The following is an 18,447-nucleotide window of genomic DNA, read 5'->3' on the forward strand; positions in this document are numbered from 1 at the left end:
TTTCAATAAACTTTTCTGCTGACCATTATCATCTTCGGTTGCCTATTTGGTCCTACCGTAGCTTCCGTCGGTGTCAGCTACATGCCACTAGCTAGGTTAGCACCTGGCAGAGTACAACGCCATCGTGGTGATGTCTTGTCAGTTAGATAGAGAATATAACCGTAGAGGTATGTGATTTTACTGACCCATTAAACCGACTAACGCGCCTTGATCGGTAGCACTCAAAATCTAGTGTGGTTGAGAATCGTGGCATTTCTTCAATGCGACCATGACGTTAGCCTTAGCTTTTGTGTTAGCATACAATGCGCTTCTTATACCCAGTTTACCCAGCGCCAACTGGCATACAAAATGTATTATTTGGTGTGTCCTGGGGAATCTCCAAATGAAACAATTATGCTACAGAATTTAGACTTCTTCGATTAGAGGATCGTCGACCGTTATTTAAATAAATTTGTGGCAAATTTGCCGCCCATCGTTTCTCCCCACTCAACATAAGTAAACAGCAAGTCATTCGAGCCTACTCAAAATATTCACAAATATTTTTGTAATGCATTAAATGCTTACATCTAGCATCTCATTCACGTGTCACCCGATGCTATGATCTAAAATGACATTTAATCCGTAATAGACATAACGTTCTTGTGCTTAATTACATGTCTTGATACCTCTCGTCCAGTTCTAGAGGCCACAGACGACCCTGAAGGATGCGAGATGATGTGAGGAAAGAAGTTGACATCAAATAAAATGAAAGTATAGTTTGGACAAACTCAGGCATCCCCTCAAAACAGCCTTGTCTGTTTTGGGCTTGCTCTTTTCAACTGCTGCACCAATGGACGAGGAACCCCTGCAGCCTTTCGGGAATAAAGAAGATGCGGGACAAAACACTGAGAAGACAAGTGAAGTTGAGGATCCACATGAACACCATACATCAGGAAGCACCATGCCAAATCATGTAGGAGAAGAACAAAGAGAGGAGATTCAGATGGAGGAAGAAAAGCCCACGATTGACTGTCCTCCCACTGACTGGTTAGAGCCGCTGGAAGACGATGAACAAGGTGATAATGATGACGAAAGCCTCGCAGGAGAAAGTGAAAAGAGTCACAGTGTAAAAGACAGTGAGAGTGTTAAAAAGACTCTCAATAGGTAAGTTCAGTTCTATTTTCTTGCTATCTGCTTTTCATTCAGTTTTGCAGAGATGTAGAAGATCTATTGAAATGTTTTAACCTTATGTGTGAAAACATATTATAGCTTGTTTTCTGTACTTTAGGATTTTTCAATCTCGACGCAAGCGTACACATCCCGATGAGGGATGGTTTGACTTCCCTGAACTTGGAGAGGGTTGGAAACGCAAAGAGGTTATTCGACAATCTGGTTCTAGTGTTGGCCAAATGGATGTCTATTACCTCAGGTAATAACTTCTTGACCACTTAGAAAATAATGCTGCGATCGGGATGACGGTCATCACTTTTTGCAATTCACAGTCCTCAAGGTTATCGGGTGAGAAGCAGAGTTGAGCTGACGACTTTGCTTGATGGAGTCCAAGACATTTCAAACTTTGACTACAAGGCAGGGAAGTTCTGTAACGGCATAGTAAAACAAACCCGAGGCAGACGGAAGGTATTGTCGTTTTTTTCTTAAATATCAATATACATTTAAAATGCCGTGTTTAAAATGTCGCCTTTTGAACCACCAGAAGAAGATACGGGAGCGGTCCTCCTCAGAGTCCAGCTGGATGGAGAGAGGAGACGGGGCGGATACTCCGGACTCCCAACCCAAGCGCCCGTCTAACATTTGGGCCAAATCTTACATCTCTAATGAGAAGACCCACGAATCTCCGAGCAATGAACCCATTGTGCCCAGTATTAAAATTAAATTCCGTCTGCCGTCCACATCCAAATCGCATCTCTCCATAAAAGGACAACCTGGGCCGGACGATAAAACATTGTGAGTTCACTGTTTGAATTCAAATCTCAACTATTTCCACGCAACACTAGCGAAGAACCTTTTTGCACTTTTACCGCCACTGCTACTTCGATGACTGCCCTAATAAACTCAAGAAAGAACAGCAGAACTATGGATGTTCTATTTTTCAACAGATTGTGTTCCAAATGCGGTATGTCCTTCATTGGCACGTGGTACGACAGGCAACGAAAGAGACCCTCCTGTCCTTCATGTTGGGGTATGTCCGTCAATTTGTATCATTCAGAATGAGAAAAAGAGTGAGTGTATCTTGAAGTAATTGCTCTGGGAAGTCAAATCCTTCTCGTTCTTAAGTACCGACTCACTCTGGACGTTTCTTTTTCAAATCCTCAGCTTCAAAGACAATAGAACATCCGTTGATTCGTTTGCGGAAGGTAATGTCGACACACTGTTTGCACGACACTTAGTGGTTTATGTTGCTTCTGGCTGTCTCTTAATTCACCAAAAAGAAATGAAATTTGTCACACTTTCTGCAAGAAGCATATTTCATTTACTATGTATGCAAGTAATTAAATAGCATTTTGGATAATTGCTAGACTTAAAAAAAACAAAACAGTAAATTGGTTGCAACTTCTCACAGCAAAATTTGACATTGGTGAGATGATACAGAGTAACATGTCATAACTGCAATTCTAATCTCGTGTTTACACCTCCTGCAGTGGATTCCTTGTGGGCAGTGCGTGGGATGTTACATGACTGTAGACTGTGGCCAGTGTGCCAACTGCAAGAGCCCAGAGAGCCGAAAGCGCATTTGCAGAATGCGCAAATGTCTCTGTCCAATTCGCAAAGTAAGTAAAACGGCAGCACGGCAATTCGTAGCAGACGTCACAATTTCCCAAATGATCTTCCCTTTCCGTTTAGACTTCAGAAACAGAAAGTGTCAGCCCGAGGATGCCAGAAAACCACATTTCCGAATTACTGGATGACAACATGAGTTTGCAGGTGATTGTTTTGTTTTCACAAAATGCTTGTTTGAGTTTTTATGTTTGATGAGTAAGATCTCAACCGAGGGTTTTTGAAGGAAGCAAATAATGAGATCCATTTGATGTATTTTGCAGGAGGAACCTACATACTCCCAGGTACTAATTACAGTTATGTAAAATAAATTACATTGGAGGGAAGGCGTGATCCATGTTCTATTCATTCATTCATTCGTTTTGTTATTCCTGCAGCAGCCAGAGGTAAAAAGCAGTGAAACCGAGAACCTTTCGTCCAACATGGACTTCGAGGACGACGATGACTACTCGACAGATGATGATGATGATGTGAGTGGTGTGTGTTGGTTTCCTTTCTTTTGCCAGTAAAAGCAATAATGAAGAAATTTCTGGACGAATATTTCACAATACTGAAAAGTTTCAGGCGGGGATGGGCATTGTAGACTGCATTTCTGTGATCAATCATGAGGAAAAAAGTTATCAAAATTTTTTTTTTTTTAAAAAAGAACCTCTGGGAAAATCTCTGCTTGTTCAGAACTCTCAACTCAATGTTGAGCAGAAAAATGCAGCCTGGAGGAGCTTTTCTGGTTGGAGCCAACTAGTGCACTCCATTTGAAATACGTGTACGTGTCCATATTCTCAGTGGCATAGGAAGCGGAAACGGCGTGCCTGCGGAGAATGCAACGCGTGCCTCTGCAGGAAGGACTGCGGCACATGCGATTTTTGCGTTGACAAACCCAAGTTTGGCGGCAGCAACAAAAAGCGTCAGAAGTGTCGCCTCCGACAGTGTCAGAGACAGGCAATGGTACAAGGCTGCCAGTCCTCATGCTGCCTACTTGCTCCACTCTACTGACTTGACAAGGTTGCATTGGTTTCTTTCTGCAGAGGCACCTGCTCCCCTTCCAGATTTCTCAAGGTGATTATCGGTCGGATGATCCATCACTACCAGGCAGGCCAAGGCCTCACTACACGTACAGTCGAAAGACAAATTTACAGGAACTAAAGAGGAGTAAGTTGCCACCAGGCTGCTGGGACTTCAGTGACGAGGACGACGACTTCCAAGATGTTAGTTTACTCTTTTTTTTAGTGTTTTTTTTTCCCCAACTGTTATTTAAATTTTTTTTTTTTTTTTAAATACTTGAGACAGAAATGCTCAAAAGTGTTCTCTTTGTAGATTAGCTGGAGCTCCGAACCCTCAAGCAGTCACACACACGACATTAACTTAATGGACAAAACTAAGCAGGTTTGATAATTGGGAGATTTCACATGCTTATGACATCACAAGGGAACATCATGACAAATGACATAATCCTTTGCTTCCCTAGTTAAATCGTTCCATTTTGGAGGATCAAGAATTGTCTAAAAGGGACGGACCCCGAGGCAACAATAAAGCCTCTCAAGTAAGTTGGCTATTATGTTATTGGACAGATTGTGTCACCATGAATTGAACGAGTTAATTTTGTGTGTGGGGGGGGGATTAATTTCTTTAAACACAATTAAAAAAAAAAAACACATTCTAGAGTTTTAAACACTATTGTGAAATCTACTGAGATGAGTTATGCACGACTCCGTGTTCAACCCTAATAAAATCCATTTTCTGTATTTTCCTCTTTTTGCAGGACCAGCAAAACACAAGGAATGAAGTCAAGTCTCACCTTGAGACAGATTGTCCGAGGCCCGCTGAAGAGGAGGATAATGAGTTGCCTATGGTAAGCGTTTAATGAAAAGATAATATCATCATTCTGTTAGTGGTTTATACTGAGTTCCTTTCTCATCTCACAGATCACACAAATCTTCAGTTTGGCCGACAATTCTGCTGAAATAGCGGAGGACAGTGATAACCAGCTTTTGAATCTGCTCAATTCTTTGCGCTCCACCTCACTGCCGATCCTCTGGTATGCAATCATGGCCAAGGGCCCGCAGATTCAGATCGTCCAGTGTTCCAAACAGTCCAACATGTCGGACACCATTGTGCTGATCGACCCGGGCTTCCTCTATCAGGTCACCGTGCAAAAGCAGCCGCTTTTACCCACCCACCCGCTGTACCGCAAATTCCCGCAGAAGTTGACCTCTTCGACCAAAGTAGTCAGTTTGCTTTTGGGCCTGGAGAAATACTCCCTATGCCAAGGCTTGCCACTCAAAGGGCCGTTGTCCAGCCACACTCCCGTCACATTAGAACGGGCCTCCACGTGCGAGTTCTTGGTGAAGAAAACCATGAACATCTGCTTTTACTGTAAACTGCTTTGTGATTGACGATGTTGAACTTGACACTGAGAAGGAAAGTGGGACCAAGGCAGAGAGCACTGCTGGGCCAGGTATTTCTTCTTAGTACACTGACACTCTGCAGATTGAACTGTGAGTAGTACCATTGAAGGATCACCAAAGGCATGCCAAAATCCCGCAATTAAATTTTTTGGGCCCCATTAAAAGATGATGAATTTTGCCAAATGCGCTCAGGCTTATAGTGTAGGTCGTCTTGTGGTTGTTCAACATGTACTTGAGGAATCATGCAGGACGTTCTGTGCTTCACATCTTTTACCTCACACTGGCTGTCCTTGGCCAAGTTGAACCCTCAGTAAGAAAGATGTCCCATGGCCACGCCCATTTTTATTCCATGTTTATCGTGCCACTGCCCTATTTAACCAACAGCCTGCGTATTGGTTTAATAATCGATTGGTTCAGTCATCTCAGATAACCTGGATTTGATGAAGTACCCCTGGTAATTATATATATATATTTTTCCGACTAATCACCTCTGACAAGTAAATGTGGGTTTTGTGCATTGGTTAAACACGATAAGTTTTGGTTACATCCATTGGTAGATATTGTTCCAATAATATTTCCATTAAAATTGCATGATCATCTCCACGCTTAGGTTTTTTAGAATGATGGGACACAGATTGTAATCACATGATAAAGAAATCTAGAGGTCACCCCCACCAAATGTGACAAATTTCTCATTTCAACAAAAGTGTCATCTAGGCAGTAATGGCACAGGGAAATGTTTGTCATGTTTGTCACAATCATCACTTCCATTGATTTTATTCAGAATGAATGAGAAACCTTAATGGAACATGAATTTTGTTAAGCTACTCATTGATTTCTTTCGTGCAGTGGTCCTTACCTCCTAGGTGTTGTCTTTTGGATGATTCCAAAAATGAAAGCTGACACCAAGGGTTTAGTCCACATCTGTTGTAGAACTTAACTCATTTCGCTGGCTCATCAATGTTGCTATGCAAAATGTGAAAATCTATTTGCGCAATAAAATTATTATATTTTGAGTTTTATGCAGCGTTTGCTTTAAAGCCATATTGTGGAAATATTTTAAGATGGACCAATTTTAATTATGGGTGTTGTTTCATTGACCAGGCGTACCTAATGGTGTGGCCGTTCGCGTAGATGTATTGTACAATTGTCTGACAGATATATCAGTTAATCCTTTTGATCCGTGATCCAAAATCCAGAATGGCAAAATCCTCCTGTGGCTAAATTAGAATAAAACCGGGCTCCATTTTTTTCCTCTTGCAACCCCAAGGACCATAAAAACATTACTGGTGTCTCACAGTCATGGAATCCAATGGCAAGACATAGAAATGAAAATTTGAGTAGATTAAAATGCTTTATTACAAAAATACAACGTAGTGTCGAATTTGTTTCTATGATTACTTCCAATAGTGATGGCAAAGAGTGGACAAACAAGACAGTATCTATAATCCATTGAACACCAGTGATGGAAGCATTGTTCGTTTTTTTAGGTCACGCCACACAGTTGTTGCTAGGCAGACTTTATGGAGCTCAATCGTAAATGTTCAACAGTTTCTGTTTCAATTTCCTATGGTATGTTTTTTTCCCACTGTTTTTGTCATTTCCAATCTCAGCCCTTTAAATATGGCAACAATAGCCTGCAATATATTCTTCACATCAAATTGTACAATTTTGGCAAACTGTCACGCATGATAATCACATTTTTAGACTATTTGATTGACTCATATAATTCGGATAAAATTTGTTACACTTGGATGTCTTCGTGCTTTGTACCAGATTCTACCATGTATTAAATTTTGGACAAGGAAACTATTTAATATCTGAAAGGTGTTGAACGGCTCAATACGCTCCAATGGAGATGAATTACATTTGATTTTGAAAAATGTAAACACCTTTTGCTGACGACGACCATCACTTGTGATTTTTTTTAATGTTGATCGGATGTTGAAATTTAGAATTTTCTTGGTTCTTGGCTGGGAAACACTAGACTTGCAAAGAAAGAAGAAAAAGAGCGCCATCTAGTCGACACAATAGGAATTGCCACTGTCTTTCCCTGATTTTCTTGTGGCTTGTGAGTGTATCGCGAAATGCCAGCAACAAGCACCGGCGTTGATTTTCGACACAATTTTTATTCATTTAATCGTTTATTTTTAATTATTTATTTTTACATTTGGTTAATTTTGAAGAAAGAAGCAGCCAGGGGTACTCGTTTGGATTCCATCGGGGGCGTGCTGCATGTGGGCGGGGTTTAGCGCTCTTGTTTCCGGAGGTTGCTCCAGTCAGTCGGTTCAGCTCAGCTGGGATGCGGACCGCTCCGTACTGGCGTTCGGGTCCTAGAGGTGTCGGTCGTTAAACTGCTCGCGGGAATCACAATTTGGACGCGGAGCTACCATGAACGAGCCGGTTCGGACGCGTGGTGCGTGCCTTTAAAGATTCTTCTCTTGTGGGAGAAAGAAGAGGATGTCGTGTCCGCCAGCAATGATTCTCGTTCCCGGCTTGAGAACCACGGAGTCCTCCCAAGTCATCGGTCATGCTCTCCGGTAAGACGTGTTTCTTCTTCAAAGTGTAACACTAATTTAACATTAAGATAAGATCAATAAATGCAAAAATATTCTCTCCATCATTGAGAGTCGAAGTATATGAAGGTGTTTTTATTATTATTATTATTATTAATCGTGTGTGTGTGTGATACTGCCGTCTGCGGCTATGCAGATGCACGTCCGTGGATTCTGCCTCACACGTCCGAGACGCCGCTTTAAATGCAATGTATGTGAATGATAAAAATAAAAATAAACCCAAATGTTATTTTCACCAATGCTTTCCTTTGAACACATAGCCGCTGTGGATGTTTGCATGAGTGATCGGGTCATTTTCGGCAACACATGTCGTGGATCGCAAGCACATCTAAATGAATTGCCGCGTGCAGGCTCACAGGAGGAGAAATGCGTGTCATGCTTCCCCCTGTTGCTGAGTTGTTATGGAGCGAAATGCAGACAGACGGGAATGTTTCTGCGTTTTTATGGATGCTATTGCCGCTTTCTCACATGCATGAGTGTGAAGGCCTATCATTAAGAGATTCCTCAACAAGGATGTCTGGGAAAAAAAACAAGACTGTGAGGGTCAGTCGATGCCTGCAGGGGGATTCTCTGCGAGTGTCCCTCTTGCAGTGTTTGCAAAACAACCCTTCTGGAAAGTAATGACTGTGTCGGCTGTTGTTGTATTTACCTAATGGGATGTTACACCTTTCCCAAAGAGACATGCTTTATTTGATTTATTGCAGCCTTTCATCCTGATCTCCTTAACACATGCTGCTGTGTTTGTTTTTCTTCTCTGGTCTCATGTCCACCCATCTGCTTCGCAATGAGCCACTCCCTCGTGTGTTTCTATCAAACATCACAGGGGAGTGGATGCTGACCCAGATCACTCTCCATTTTGGAGTTGAGTTCAGGACATTAGTCTTTATTTTACCCTTAAGACACTGAGTGAAAACATTCCAAAATCTGGTCTGGGTGGAAGCTTCTAGGCCTTTTTTTTCCCAAGCTCGGATTTAAGAAGATAAGCCTTGTGAGTACAAGGAATCAGGTCTCAGGGCGCATCTACATTTGTGAATGTGGGTGACACATTTCTTCCTGAATTAGATCAAAAGTCTTGCTAATATGATTAGCGCACGCAGACGGCTGAGACTACACGGTGTGCAGTTTTGAAGTCTTACATCAACAAAGTAGATCACAGGCACAGTAGAACATAAAAATGTGGACTACACACCGGTTTGGGTGGAGGTGTTTGAGAGCAAAGGGAAAATGTATCGAAATAATCCCCGCCGACGTTTGAGCCACATTCCTTTCCTTATTACTCCCCCCACCTTGGCTTAGCAGAATCCAGGTGGATAGCCATCTCGATTCATTTCACTCCTAGCAATTGTGTCAAATGTGCAAAGGTGAGTGTCAAGGCCAGAGATGAGAAATCACCTTTATTGGAGTCGGTCAGTCGAAGCTAAGCTGCCCTACTTTATGCTGATGCATATGTAATGAATCAGTATTTCAAGGAAATGGAATGCTGAAGCTAGTCTTGTTTCTGTCACTGATGGTGAAGTGCTTCACCACTTCCGTGCAGGCAAGTGGAGGTTCAATTCTCACTCGGTGATGGTGTGAATCGGAGTGTGAATAGTTCTTAGTGTGTTCTGCCTTCTACTGGACGTCATCTGGGAGACTCCAGCAACCCTTAACATGAGAAGCGGGACAGAAAAACACATTGATGGATGGTTTTGACGAAAAACACCGGAACACAATTCGGGCTTCAGCTTGTGAGACTGTTGGACTTGCAACAAGTCACATGTCTTCTGCTTATCAAATATATGAAGCCCGCTGGAGAGGATACGGGGCCACGGTCGGGACACGTTATCATGACTGGTCACATCTGTAGCCTGAGACAGTTGGACAAGAAGGAGAAGTTCCCTCGTCTGAGTGGGAACGTATATTTGTAACCTTGTCTGCTTACTGTGTGTATGTTCACAACAGCAGCAGCTGTGTCAACACGGCCGACCTCACCTGTGGCTATTGTCGCTCGGCGCTAACAATCAGTTAACAAGCACGTTGTGAGTCCCAACAGCAGATGCACAGATGATAAAGATTATTTTGACCAAAGCACAAGTGCGTTTGTTATCTTTTGTCCAGTCATCCAGAAAGCGAGGTCACTGACTCACCGGCTCTTTTGTGGTTTGATGCAGTTGAGGTCAAGGCCCTTTCACATCACACTAATTCGAGTAAACCATTTTGAAAACTTGCCGGCCATAATGACAAGGAGAACGCCTCTTCCTGATTGTGTTTCACTCCGGGCGTCGCTTGAGATTTTTTCTCCTCAGTTGTAACTTAGCTTTCCATAGAGGGTTGCGGTCTCAGCAGTGAGAAGCAGAGAGAAAAAAGGAGAACATCTGAACGTTGTCGGATTTGAAGCTACGTCGTGGGCCTCGGCGTTTGGCCCGGCAGACTTGAATGTTAAACTCCTTGTTGATTTGCATTCGTGTGATGCGAGCGGCACAGAGGAAGCTCGCTGGCGTCGCACAGCTCATGTTTTAACCAACGTAGCCCCTGCCCAACCCCCCTCCCTCCCCACCCCACCCAGCCCAGTCCATGCAAAACAAAACACGTGTTCCATAATCGCCTCGCATTCATATCTGCGCTGTTCATATGGCTCTCCATCTTCCCTTTGATGCAGCTCCCAGTTTATCTGATCCCTCCTGCCGGCACTCCCGCAGGCTGCTCCGAGGAATGCGATGCAGTCCTGTGTTTTTTCTTTTCTTTTTTTTTTTTCTACCTGTATCTTTGCGTGCATCTGCACACCAGATGTTTCAAGATTTTGCGCTGTACATCCTCAGGTGCGTTTGTCTGATCCCGTGGCAGTTCTTGTTGCTTTTTTTTTTTTTTTTTGTGGGACAGCAATTTGGAATGCATATTTGATTTCACACAATCTCACAAAAAAAAGAACACATTTGTGTCAACTATCATGGATTTGAATGATTCTTGCCTTCGACGTTTTGGTGCCTCAGTAGATTCATTGTGTGTTACGGGACGGTCATTACAATCCATTTGGTGTTTTACAACCATTTGGACAAGCCGAGGAGCTCAACAATTTACCGTAATTTTCGGACTATAAGTCGCGTTTTTTTTCATAGTTTGGGTGGGGGGGGGCGACTTGTACTCAGGAGCGACTTATATACATATATATGTTTTTTTTCACTTCTTTGGGCATTTTATGGCTGGTGCAATTTATACTCCGGTGCGATTTATAGTCCAAAAATTACGGTAAGTTTAATTCATGTGAAAGCTTGAAGTTTAATGCTGCTGAGCTGAACTTTTCTAAAAACAGAGTGCGGTCTTGTACCTCGCGATGTCGTATGAAAATGTTTTGGTTTCCAGACTAAGCAGACGTACAAAAAAAAAAAAGAGAGTCTCGACAACACCATTTGGCTACCATCCAAGAAGATGATCTCTACCAAATGGTCAATTCTGTCTTCTCAGGGAGTTTGTTGGTTTTTACATGTACGAGACAAAAGCACACAACAGTTACGAGCTCGGGTCCCCGGGACAGGAGCCGGTGCAAAGTATTTCAACTATGTGCGCACACAAAGCGCACTTCACTCACTGTTGTTTGAAGCAGGGGAACAAAACACGACATCTCGCTTGACCCCAAAAGCGGGTCGAGCTCGCTTCTCTCATCAGATAGACGTTTCTCCTTAAAAGATGCCATGCTGATGGAAGCAACGTTAAAGGGGGGGGGTGATTTTGATTCAGCCCTCAAGGCTTGCCATCCCGATTCGCTAACTGACGAAAGCATTTCATGATTTATTCGGCTGACGAGCAGACAGCGGGATGCCTCTTTCTTTCTGGTTGTGATTTGCGAAGATTGTTGAGAGAATAGATTTTGGCAGAAAAAGAACTGAGACTATTTTTGGAGGTCTTTTAGCCTTTGATGGTAATAAACCTCTGCTATGGGAGGACATCAGTTGATGCCAAATCAAGCACATTTGGAACGAAAAGTGATTTCGGTTGAGTCGACCGATAGTGAACTAAAGCGAGTTTTTGTTTCTCTGTCACGGTAGCATCACTGAACACTTGTGGCATTTACTATTTTTGCACATCACACACAACGGGATTTGTCTGAATACATTATTAACCATACTTCTCCCATTTCACATCCTCTTTGCAAATTAATGGCTTGGTAATGAATTCACTGGTAATTTTAGACTCCTACTTTCATACTGTGCCTCGAGCCACGAGAACTTTTCGGAATTTCTTAAGCTTCAAACCAAGGCTGGTGATTCATTTTTTTAGGCAATGGGGCATTATGTTAAGTGTCAGATGAGTAGATTTGCTGATCCAGATTCTGTGTGCTTGTTTAAGTGGGACAAATATTGCAGCATAGCAAGACTAGCTTGATTTTAAATCCAATTTTCTTTTGAAGGGTTCTGTCGTAAGCTCCAAATCAGAATCGCTGTTTCCCGATGCTACGTTTGAACGAGGGGACCCGAAAACCATCCCCCGCTGACCAGTGACTCGACACCTCAGGGCAGCGCATGGCTGACCCAACAAGGTCAGTGGGCAAAATGAGCTCACATCTGGACTTCAGCTGCATGTCGAATTGCAACCTGCTTTTCTCATCATCAGGTGAGGCTGTGGCCGGGCGCGTGAATTGTCAAGACCCCGCAATTAAATCACATGGAGGTCAAAGGCCATCTGATTACATCCATGGGTTTGGTGGGCGCTCCGGGTGAGTAATGACTCGCAAAGAGTCCCCGCAGACTTTGGCGTAAAATGCGCACACCTTCATGTCTAGGCAAGTCCACAAAGGCCTGGAGGAATTTTTCAGCCAGTGTTTTTTTTTCTAGCAGTCCAACTGAGTGAAAACAAAAGTGCTTGTCTCTAGTGGAACCACCAACTGGAACAACATCTGCAAGTGTGAAGGCCTTTTGTTCACGCAGCTGTCAAGCTGATCAGAACACGTTCACACTCTTTGTGTGTGTGACTGGCAGCAGACAACCCCAATATACATCCAACCTATTGTAAAAGTGTAAATCCAACCTGACATGAAGTGTGCACTAATGATAGGGACTTTCTCAAGCTTGATGATGCGCAATGTGTTGCGTAGATGTTCAAGTGTCCCACGATGGCAAGCTGCAGGCTGAGCGGGTTGCGGTTCTGCAAGAGAGGAAGCAGGCCCTGGAGGCTCTGCTGAGCACTCGCGTGGAGGAGCTCAAACTTGTTTGTTTCCAGGAAGCGGTGAGTGCAAAGTCCAGCTTGAAAACCCCACAACACCTTTTGAGATCTGATGAGAACTATTATACACCGCAACTCATAAAGTTGCAAGCATTTCTTCATGCGTAGAACATTTTGGAGACATTTGACCTTAACTTTAGGAGGAAAAGTGCGTCGTTAATATTTGCACAGTGTAATAACGCAAAAATGGGGACAGACAATTGAGCAATCCAGACCGACGCGCCATCCCAATGAAAACGTGTCCATTATCTCCCTCCAAATTATTAAGCGTCAATATAATATCCCATCATCGAAAGCTGTCTCCACATAATGCCCTCGGCTGTTTTTTCACAGCCTTTTAACACGTCCGCGTGTTTAGAGTGACTCACCGCACTCCATTTCGACTTCCTTTCGTGTCACGCTAATTAGAAGTTTCTGCGCCGCTCACCGTTATCGTCGTAGGTGTAATTTACGGCCAAAACGTCAGTTAAGCCATAACTGCTCCGAGCCCTGAAGCATTAAAAGGACCCTTTTATAGCAACTTCAAGTAATCTCTTAAGTGGTGTCCTTTTAGAAAATCTTCGGACCTTGTAGGCCAGTGAGAGGGATTTCAGCTAATTGATTTCCTCCGCAGGAGCTGACTGGGAAGTTGCCACAGGCCTTCCCTCTGGAGACAGGGGAGAAACCCCCAACGGTGCAACGCAGAACTGGCCTGCCTCCCAGGACGGATGTAAGTCAACAGCTTTGCCGTTATTGTTGCCGTTTGTACTCGAGTCTTAACGCAAGGGATTACGCTCCAGCTGCAAGATGAAGCGGCCCAAAGAAGGCAGGTGAAAGCCATCTTCACCGGTGCTCTGTACAGACACACGGAGTCGGACAGAAACATCCCGAATAGCAAGAGGACGGTCCATCGGGGATGTCACACAGGTAGGTAATGCGTTGTTGAAACAAAATACCGTAATTTTAGGATTATAAGTCGGACCGGAGTATAAGTCGCACCAGCCATAAAATGCCCAAAAAAGTGAGAAAAAAACATGTATATGTATATAAGTCGCTCCTGAGTATAAGTCACCCCCCCCTCCCAAACTATGAAAAAAAACGCAACTTATAGTCCGAAAATTACGGTACAATAAAAGCTTTATTTACATTCAGATGAGGTTTTGGCTAAGGTTTATGTTGCTTTGACTTCCAGAGGACGGTGTCATGTCAGAGAGCGCAAGCTCCATGTCAGATTCAACGTCACATGACAACGGTACGGTCTCAATTTTCAAATCGGATTCACAGGTTGAAATTCGAACGCGCACCGCCTTGATTTGATCCGCTCGTAACCGCCCTTCTTTGTATTTTCTCTCCCAAGAGTCGTCTCCCGGCGTGGCTGCCGATCAGCGCTCTTTGTCCCAGCCTCGGCTAACTGTCGGCAGCCCCGACCACAGGATCAGCAGGAAACTTTCTCCGGTCGAGATTTACTATGAAATGAGAACACGGCGCAATTCTGTCACAAGCTCTGTCAGGTACCTTTTGCTTCATGTGTGTTTGTAAACTCCTAACTTTGGTTTATTTCCCATTCTCCACAATTCATGGCTTCTTTTTGATCGTATCTTCCACAGTCCAACTCACTCTTTACCAAGAAGTGCATCTAATGTTGAAGGCAGAAGTGTTCCAGCGACGCCACTTTTGGCCCGAACGGCACCAATCAGTGTTCATGTCAGGTAATGTTTTTCCTCCGGGTTCAGGAGGAGCGAGCATTTCGCCACCAGCGGGGGTTCAAGCCTTTTTTTTTTTTTGTCTTTTAGGAAGGCTGCCGCCAAGTCTATAGAAATTTAACAACTGAGGGTTAAACAATGGGGGCAACATTTACAAGTCATATTCACATGGAGATGTAGATGTAGAAATGTAAATAAAAGAATTGTACTTCTATTGAATGCGTAAATACAAAGACTTTCTTAAAGTCATTTGGAGGATTTGGAGTGTAAAAGAAAAAGCTTTAAAAAGCTCTCAGCTTTACGTCAACCTTCATTATTTTAGGTCCGAGGTGTCGGGGAGCAACGGGTCGAAGCAGTGGTCCGGCAGTCCAGATGTGCCCTATATGATCCCACTCGCCCAGGAGGGCTCCTCCTCGGACCGTAGAAGCGGCCTTTACAACTCCAGAGCCAGACGCAGTAACAGCTCGGAGGCCCTTCTGGATCGGTCCAGCCTTCCGGACGACCCGGCGCCCAGAAATGGGATGCACCCTAAAGGAGGGCCCTACAAGAGTTCGGAAACGCTGACGGATGGGAAACTACGGCACATTCACTTGAGCAGCCCCGAAAAACACGTGGACGGATCTGGGGAGCAGGCCAAAATGCGCCTGTCCATGGGGGCCAGGGGGGTGGGCTACAATGAGCTGCTGATGGACTACATCTGGGGAAAGCAGCAAAAGATGCAAGTGCAACACAACCTCTTCCAGTCCACAGGCAGGATCTGGCAGGACTTACCCTCTCACTGTTCCTCCACTGGAGGAGTTACTCCCCATGCAAACGGTTTCTCCCATTCTCAGGTGCACCTCCCGAGCGCCGCGCCTCCTTACAGCCCCATGGTTGGTCGAGGGTCTCAAGCTGACATGCGCAGGGTCAAGGTCACCCGAACCAAATCTTGTGGACCCTTTATCCCCTTGCAGCAACACGCTCAGGATGCCATCCTGTTGTCACACCTTCCCGCCGCCGGTACCACCACCACGTCCTCCATCCCCAACCTCCTCCCCTACCAGACGGAACTCTCCGGGCCTGCTTTCAGTCGAAGAGCACCGCAATTCTCCCTCCCGACCCCCGAGGACTCAACGAGAAGCCTCCACAAAGCCTTGGCTCTGGAAGGCCTCCGAGACTGGTACCTTCGTAACGCCCTTGGATATCCCCCTAAGAGCCACGACACAGGCGTTTCACGACTGTCACACCCCCACCCTCTAGCAATCCCGGCCCAGTCTGCTCAAGGTGAAGCGAGTAACCCCCACAGGCCTCAAATGTCCCAGTCAGCCAGCTTTCATGGGCACCCGCTGCATGGCAGGTCAGTATTGCTGTCTTTGCACTATCAATTTGCGGCTTGCATATTCTCGCGTGGTCGAAAAGTTATCCATCTGCTGTGATTGATGTCTCCTACGCTTCGCCGGAGGAGACATCTTTTCACAAAACAGCATCCAGATCCAGCACGTTCCCACCTACTTTGTGTGGAGTTTTGATGCGTGTTGCCTCCCCAACAGGTCAATGGAGCTGTCCCTCTATCAGGAGACTCCTCACTCACAGACACAAGAAGGGGCCCCGAAGGAGCCCAACGCAGACCCGGGCACCCTTGTCTGAGGCAGAGGAACACACACACACACACACGTGCACACACACATGCAAAATACCAAGCATTGACTCCAAGTACAGACCACTTGCTACAATGTGAGTTCGACAGGGAAACAAAACATGGCAACCTCAGCAGAAAAATGACTAACAAACGACAGCAGCAGTACGGCGTGAGAAGCTTTGTCAAGCCTGATGTCGCTGAACCCAGAACTCCCAAAGGAGGTGAGCGTTTACTAATATGGTCAAGCTGCACTACTTCATGGTACCTTCACAATATCCTCAATAATAACACAGAGAAGTCTCACAAGATATTCATTTCTTTTTTTTTTTTTCAAAGTTGAAATCACTATTTTGTATCTCTCGAGTTCTAAAAGTTATATTGAAGAGATAATATATTGCTCAATATACAAGTATTATAACATGCCAGTGAACATGTTTGTGGATAATATAGAAAAAAAACTCAATCTTCATCTGTAATTAATTCTACAACCATTCCAATTTGCCAATGTTGATACCCAAAAGTTGAAGAACGTAGCAGATGAGAGTGCCTCCATGTTTTTAATAGAGCAAAACTTTCTACTGACCCGTACCGCTTGTAATTTAGCCTCTATGAATCGAATCGAGTCAAGCAGTTCACGATGTCACTAAAATGTGGAGAATTTGGAACAATGTCATCGATTTATTTTCAAACAAAGCTGAGGGCTGTTGTGAGGTCTACTGTACTACAGTAGCATTTGTACTGTACGACAAGAACTTGCGTTGCTTTCTTCAGTTTAAAGGGGATGTGGCTGTCATACAGCGCACTTTATGAACATCTTAAGCCTTAAATTCCCTTTGATTTGCTACCATGAGAGATGTCGGGGCTGTAGTGTTGACTGTCATCATCAGCCTGTCTGTAAATAGTGTGGGATGGATTGCGTTGAGAACTTACAAGATGTTTTACTCCCTTACTAACAATAAGATTTTTTTTTAAACTAACCACATGTAACAAACCCCGCTTCCACATTTAATCAATTTGATTCTCTGTGAAGAAAAACAAGTGAGTCTGGTGGCATGAAGAGAATAGGGCTGCTGTTGTTCAGAGTGACTGAGTGAGCAGGTCTCACGCCAGAAAATGTTTTGCGAGTTCATCTCTGCAGATTTGTATATGCAATGATTTGGCATTTTGACTTGTTATTTTACATCACCTCTTGTTGTTGTCTGAAAACGAAAAAAAATCGGATTATATTCCATTACATGTATTTCTTAGTCTTTTGATCATTCTGCCACATAAACCTCAGAAAATGTGAGTATCAGATAATCTTGTAATTAATTTGATGTAAACAGAACCAAGCATATTTTTGGGCGTGATTACTTAGTTGCCATTTATGATCTATGGACTCATTTGAATGTAATTTTTTTGTTTGATACTGTATGTTGATAATATTTCCTACTCTGGTAAAAAAAAAAAAAAAAAGTCGCACCATGTTGATTTAATGTTTTACTGTACACAGCTATACAGTTTTCTGAAAAGACCAAATGTCTGTGCACTGGGACTTGAAATGTATTTTTCTTAGAGTTGAGAAAAATGCTATGAATTTAGCTCAAGAGCAAAATTGACTGATAGTATATTCATAAACTTGACCACTTTGTAGCAATCTACTGTAGCGTGTTCTCATCCGTTAAGTGTGGGAATTCATGTGTTAGAAGCATCATATTCCGCAGACTTGCTAATGTCCAAGTCTCTTTTTAAAAATATATATTTAAATACCACTGTTCCACCCCCTTTTATTAGCAGGTCTATGAAATCAGGCTCAATAGGCCTTCCCTATACTGTATGTACCCGTATGTATGAAATTGTGCATTCATTCTACTACAATAAAGTTTCATGTTGCAATCAATAGTTTTGCATCACAGGATGAGTCACGTAACACGAAAGATCAATTTTCTGTGAAGGTCAACTCAATATTCTGACTTTTCTCAAGTCTGTGTATTATTGTTAAGGTGGCATAGCATCTTAACAGTCATCAGGGCTAAACGTAATGTGTAAACATATTTGAATCGACAATAATTTCCTGTTCAACAAGTCTGAAATTGTAATATAACAAGAAAGAATCAATGAAGGCAATGAATTTCAAAAGCGTTTTAGCGCCTCTAGAGTTTGGTTTTGGCCAAAAAATGTGGTTTTGATAGCGTGAGCGACATCTTGTGGATGGT

At 43.6% G+C, this 18,447-nt stretch overlaps 2 protein-coding genes across 3 annotated transcripts; both read left to right on the forward strand.

Annotated features, from left to right (window-relative positions):
- The first annotated feature begins 44 nt into the window (after nt 1-44).
- mbd1b (methyl-CpG binding domain protein 1b) lies at nt 45-6,196 on the forward strand. Of its 2 annotated transcripts, XM_061292293.1 has the most exons (17): nt 45-167; nt 677-1,143; nt 1,268-1,408; nt 1,482-1,617; nt 1,694-1,944; nt 2,097-2,179; nt 2,314-2,354; nt 2,640-2,768; nt 2,842-2,922; nt 3,039-3,059; nt 3,153-3,245; nt 3,559-3,720; nt 3,801-3,980; nt 4,090-4,158; nt 4,241-4,315; nt 4,535-4,624; nt 4,698-6,196. In XM_061292293.1, the coding sequence occupies exons 2-17, from the start codon at nt 830-832 to the stop codon at nt 5,166-5,168; spliced, it is 2,337 nt and encodes a 778-aa protein (XP_061148277.1). In that variant the 5' UTR covers nt 45-167; nt 677-829; the 3' UTR covers nt 5,169-6,196. The 2 variants fall into 2 exon arrangements, with proteins under 2 accessions (XP_061148277.1, XP_061148278.1); XM_061292294.1 differs by lacking the exon at nt 3,559-3,720.
- A 1,268-nt stretch (nt 6,197-7,464) lies between these two features.
- Nucleotides 7,465-18,131, forward strand: ccdc120b (coiled-coil domain containing 120b). The gene is made up of 11 exons (XM_061292296.1): nt 7,465-7,720; nt 12,141-12,269; nt 12,344-12,446; nt 12,825-12,955; nt 13,566-13,661; nt 13,732-13,858; nt 14,124-14,183; nt 14,289-14,442; nt 14,539-14,640; nt 14,957-15,970; nt 16,164-18,131. Exons 3-11 carry the CDS (start codon nt 12,395-12,397, stop codon nt 16,258-16,260), a joined length of 1,833 nt encoding a protein of 610 aa, XP_061148280.1. The 5' UTR covers nt 7,465-7,720; nt 12,141-12,269; nt 12,344-12,394; the 3' UTR covers nt 16,261-18,131.
- Nucleotides 18,132-18,447: the final 316 nt, after the last annotated feature.

Source organism: Syngnathus typhle, linkage group LG11 (genome assembly GCF_033458585.1).
Source record: "Syngnathus typhle isolate RoL2023-S1 ecotype Sweden linkage group LG11, RoL_Styp_1.0, whole genome shotgun sequence".
In the NCBI taxonomy this organism is placed as follows: domain Eukaryota; kingdom Metazoa; phylum Chordata; class Actinopteri; order Syngnathiformes; family Syngnathidae; genus Syngnathus; species Syngnathus typhle.

Coding starts and splice junctions, on each gene's coding strand:
- mbd1b (XM_061292293.1), top strand. CDS start 830: ATGGACGAGGAACCCCTGCAGCCTTTCGGGAATAAAGAAGATGCGGGA. Junction 2,355..2,639: donor CGTTGATTCGTTTGCGGAAG/GTAATGTCGACA, acceptor CACCTCCTGCAG/TGGATTCCTTGTGGGCAGTG. Junction 4,316..4,534: donor GCAACAATAAAGCCTCTCAA/GTAAGTTGGCTA, acceptor CTCTTTTTGCAG/GACCAGCAAAACACAAGGAA.
- ccdc120b (XM_061292296.1), top strand. CDS start 12,395: ATGGAGGTCAAAGGCCATCTGATTACATCCATGGGTTTGGTGGGCGCT. Junction 14,443..14,538: donor TCTGTCACAAGCTCTGTCAG/GTACCTTTTGCT, acceptor TATCTTCCACAG/TCCAACTCACTCTTTACCAA. Junction 14,641..14,956: donor CCAATCAGTGTTCATGTCAG/GTAATGTTTTTC, acceptor TCATTATTTTAG/GTCCGAGGTGTCGGGGAGCA.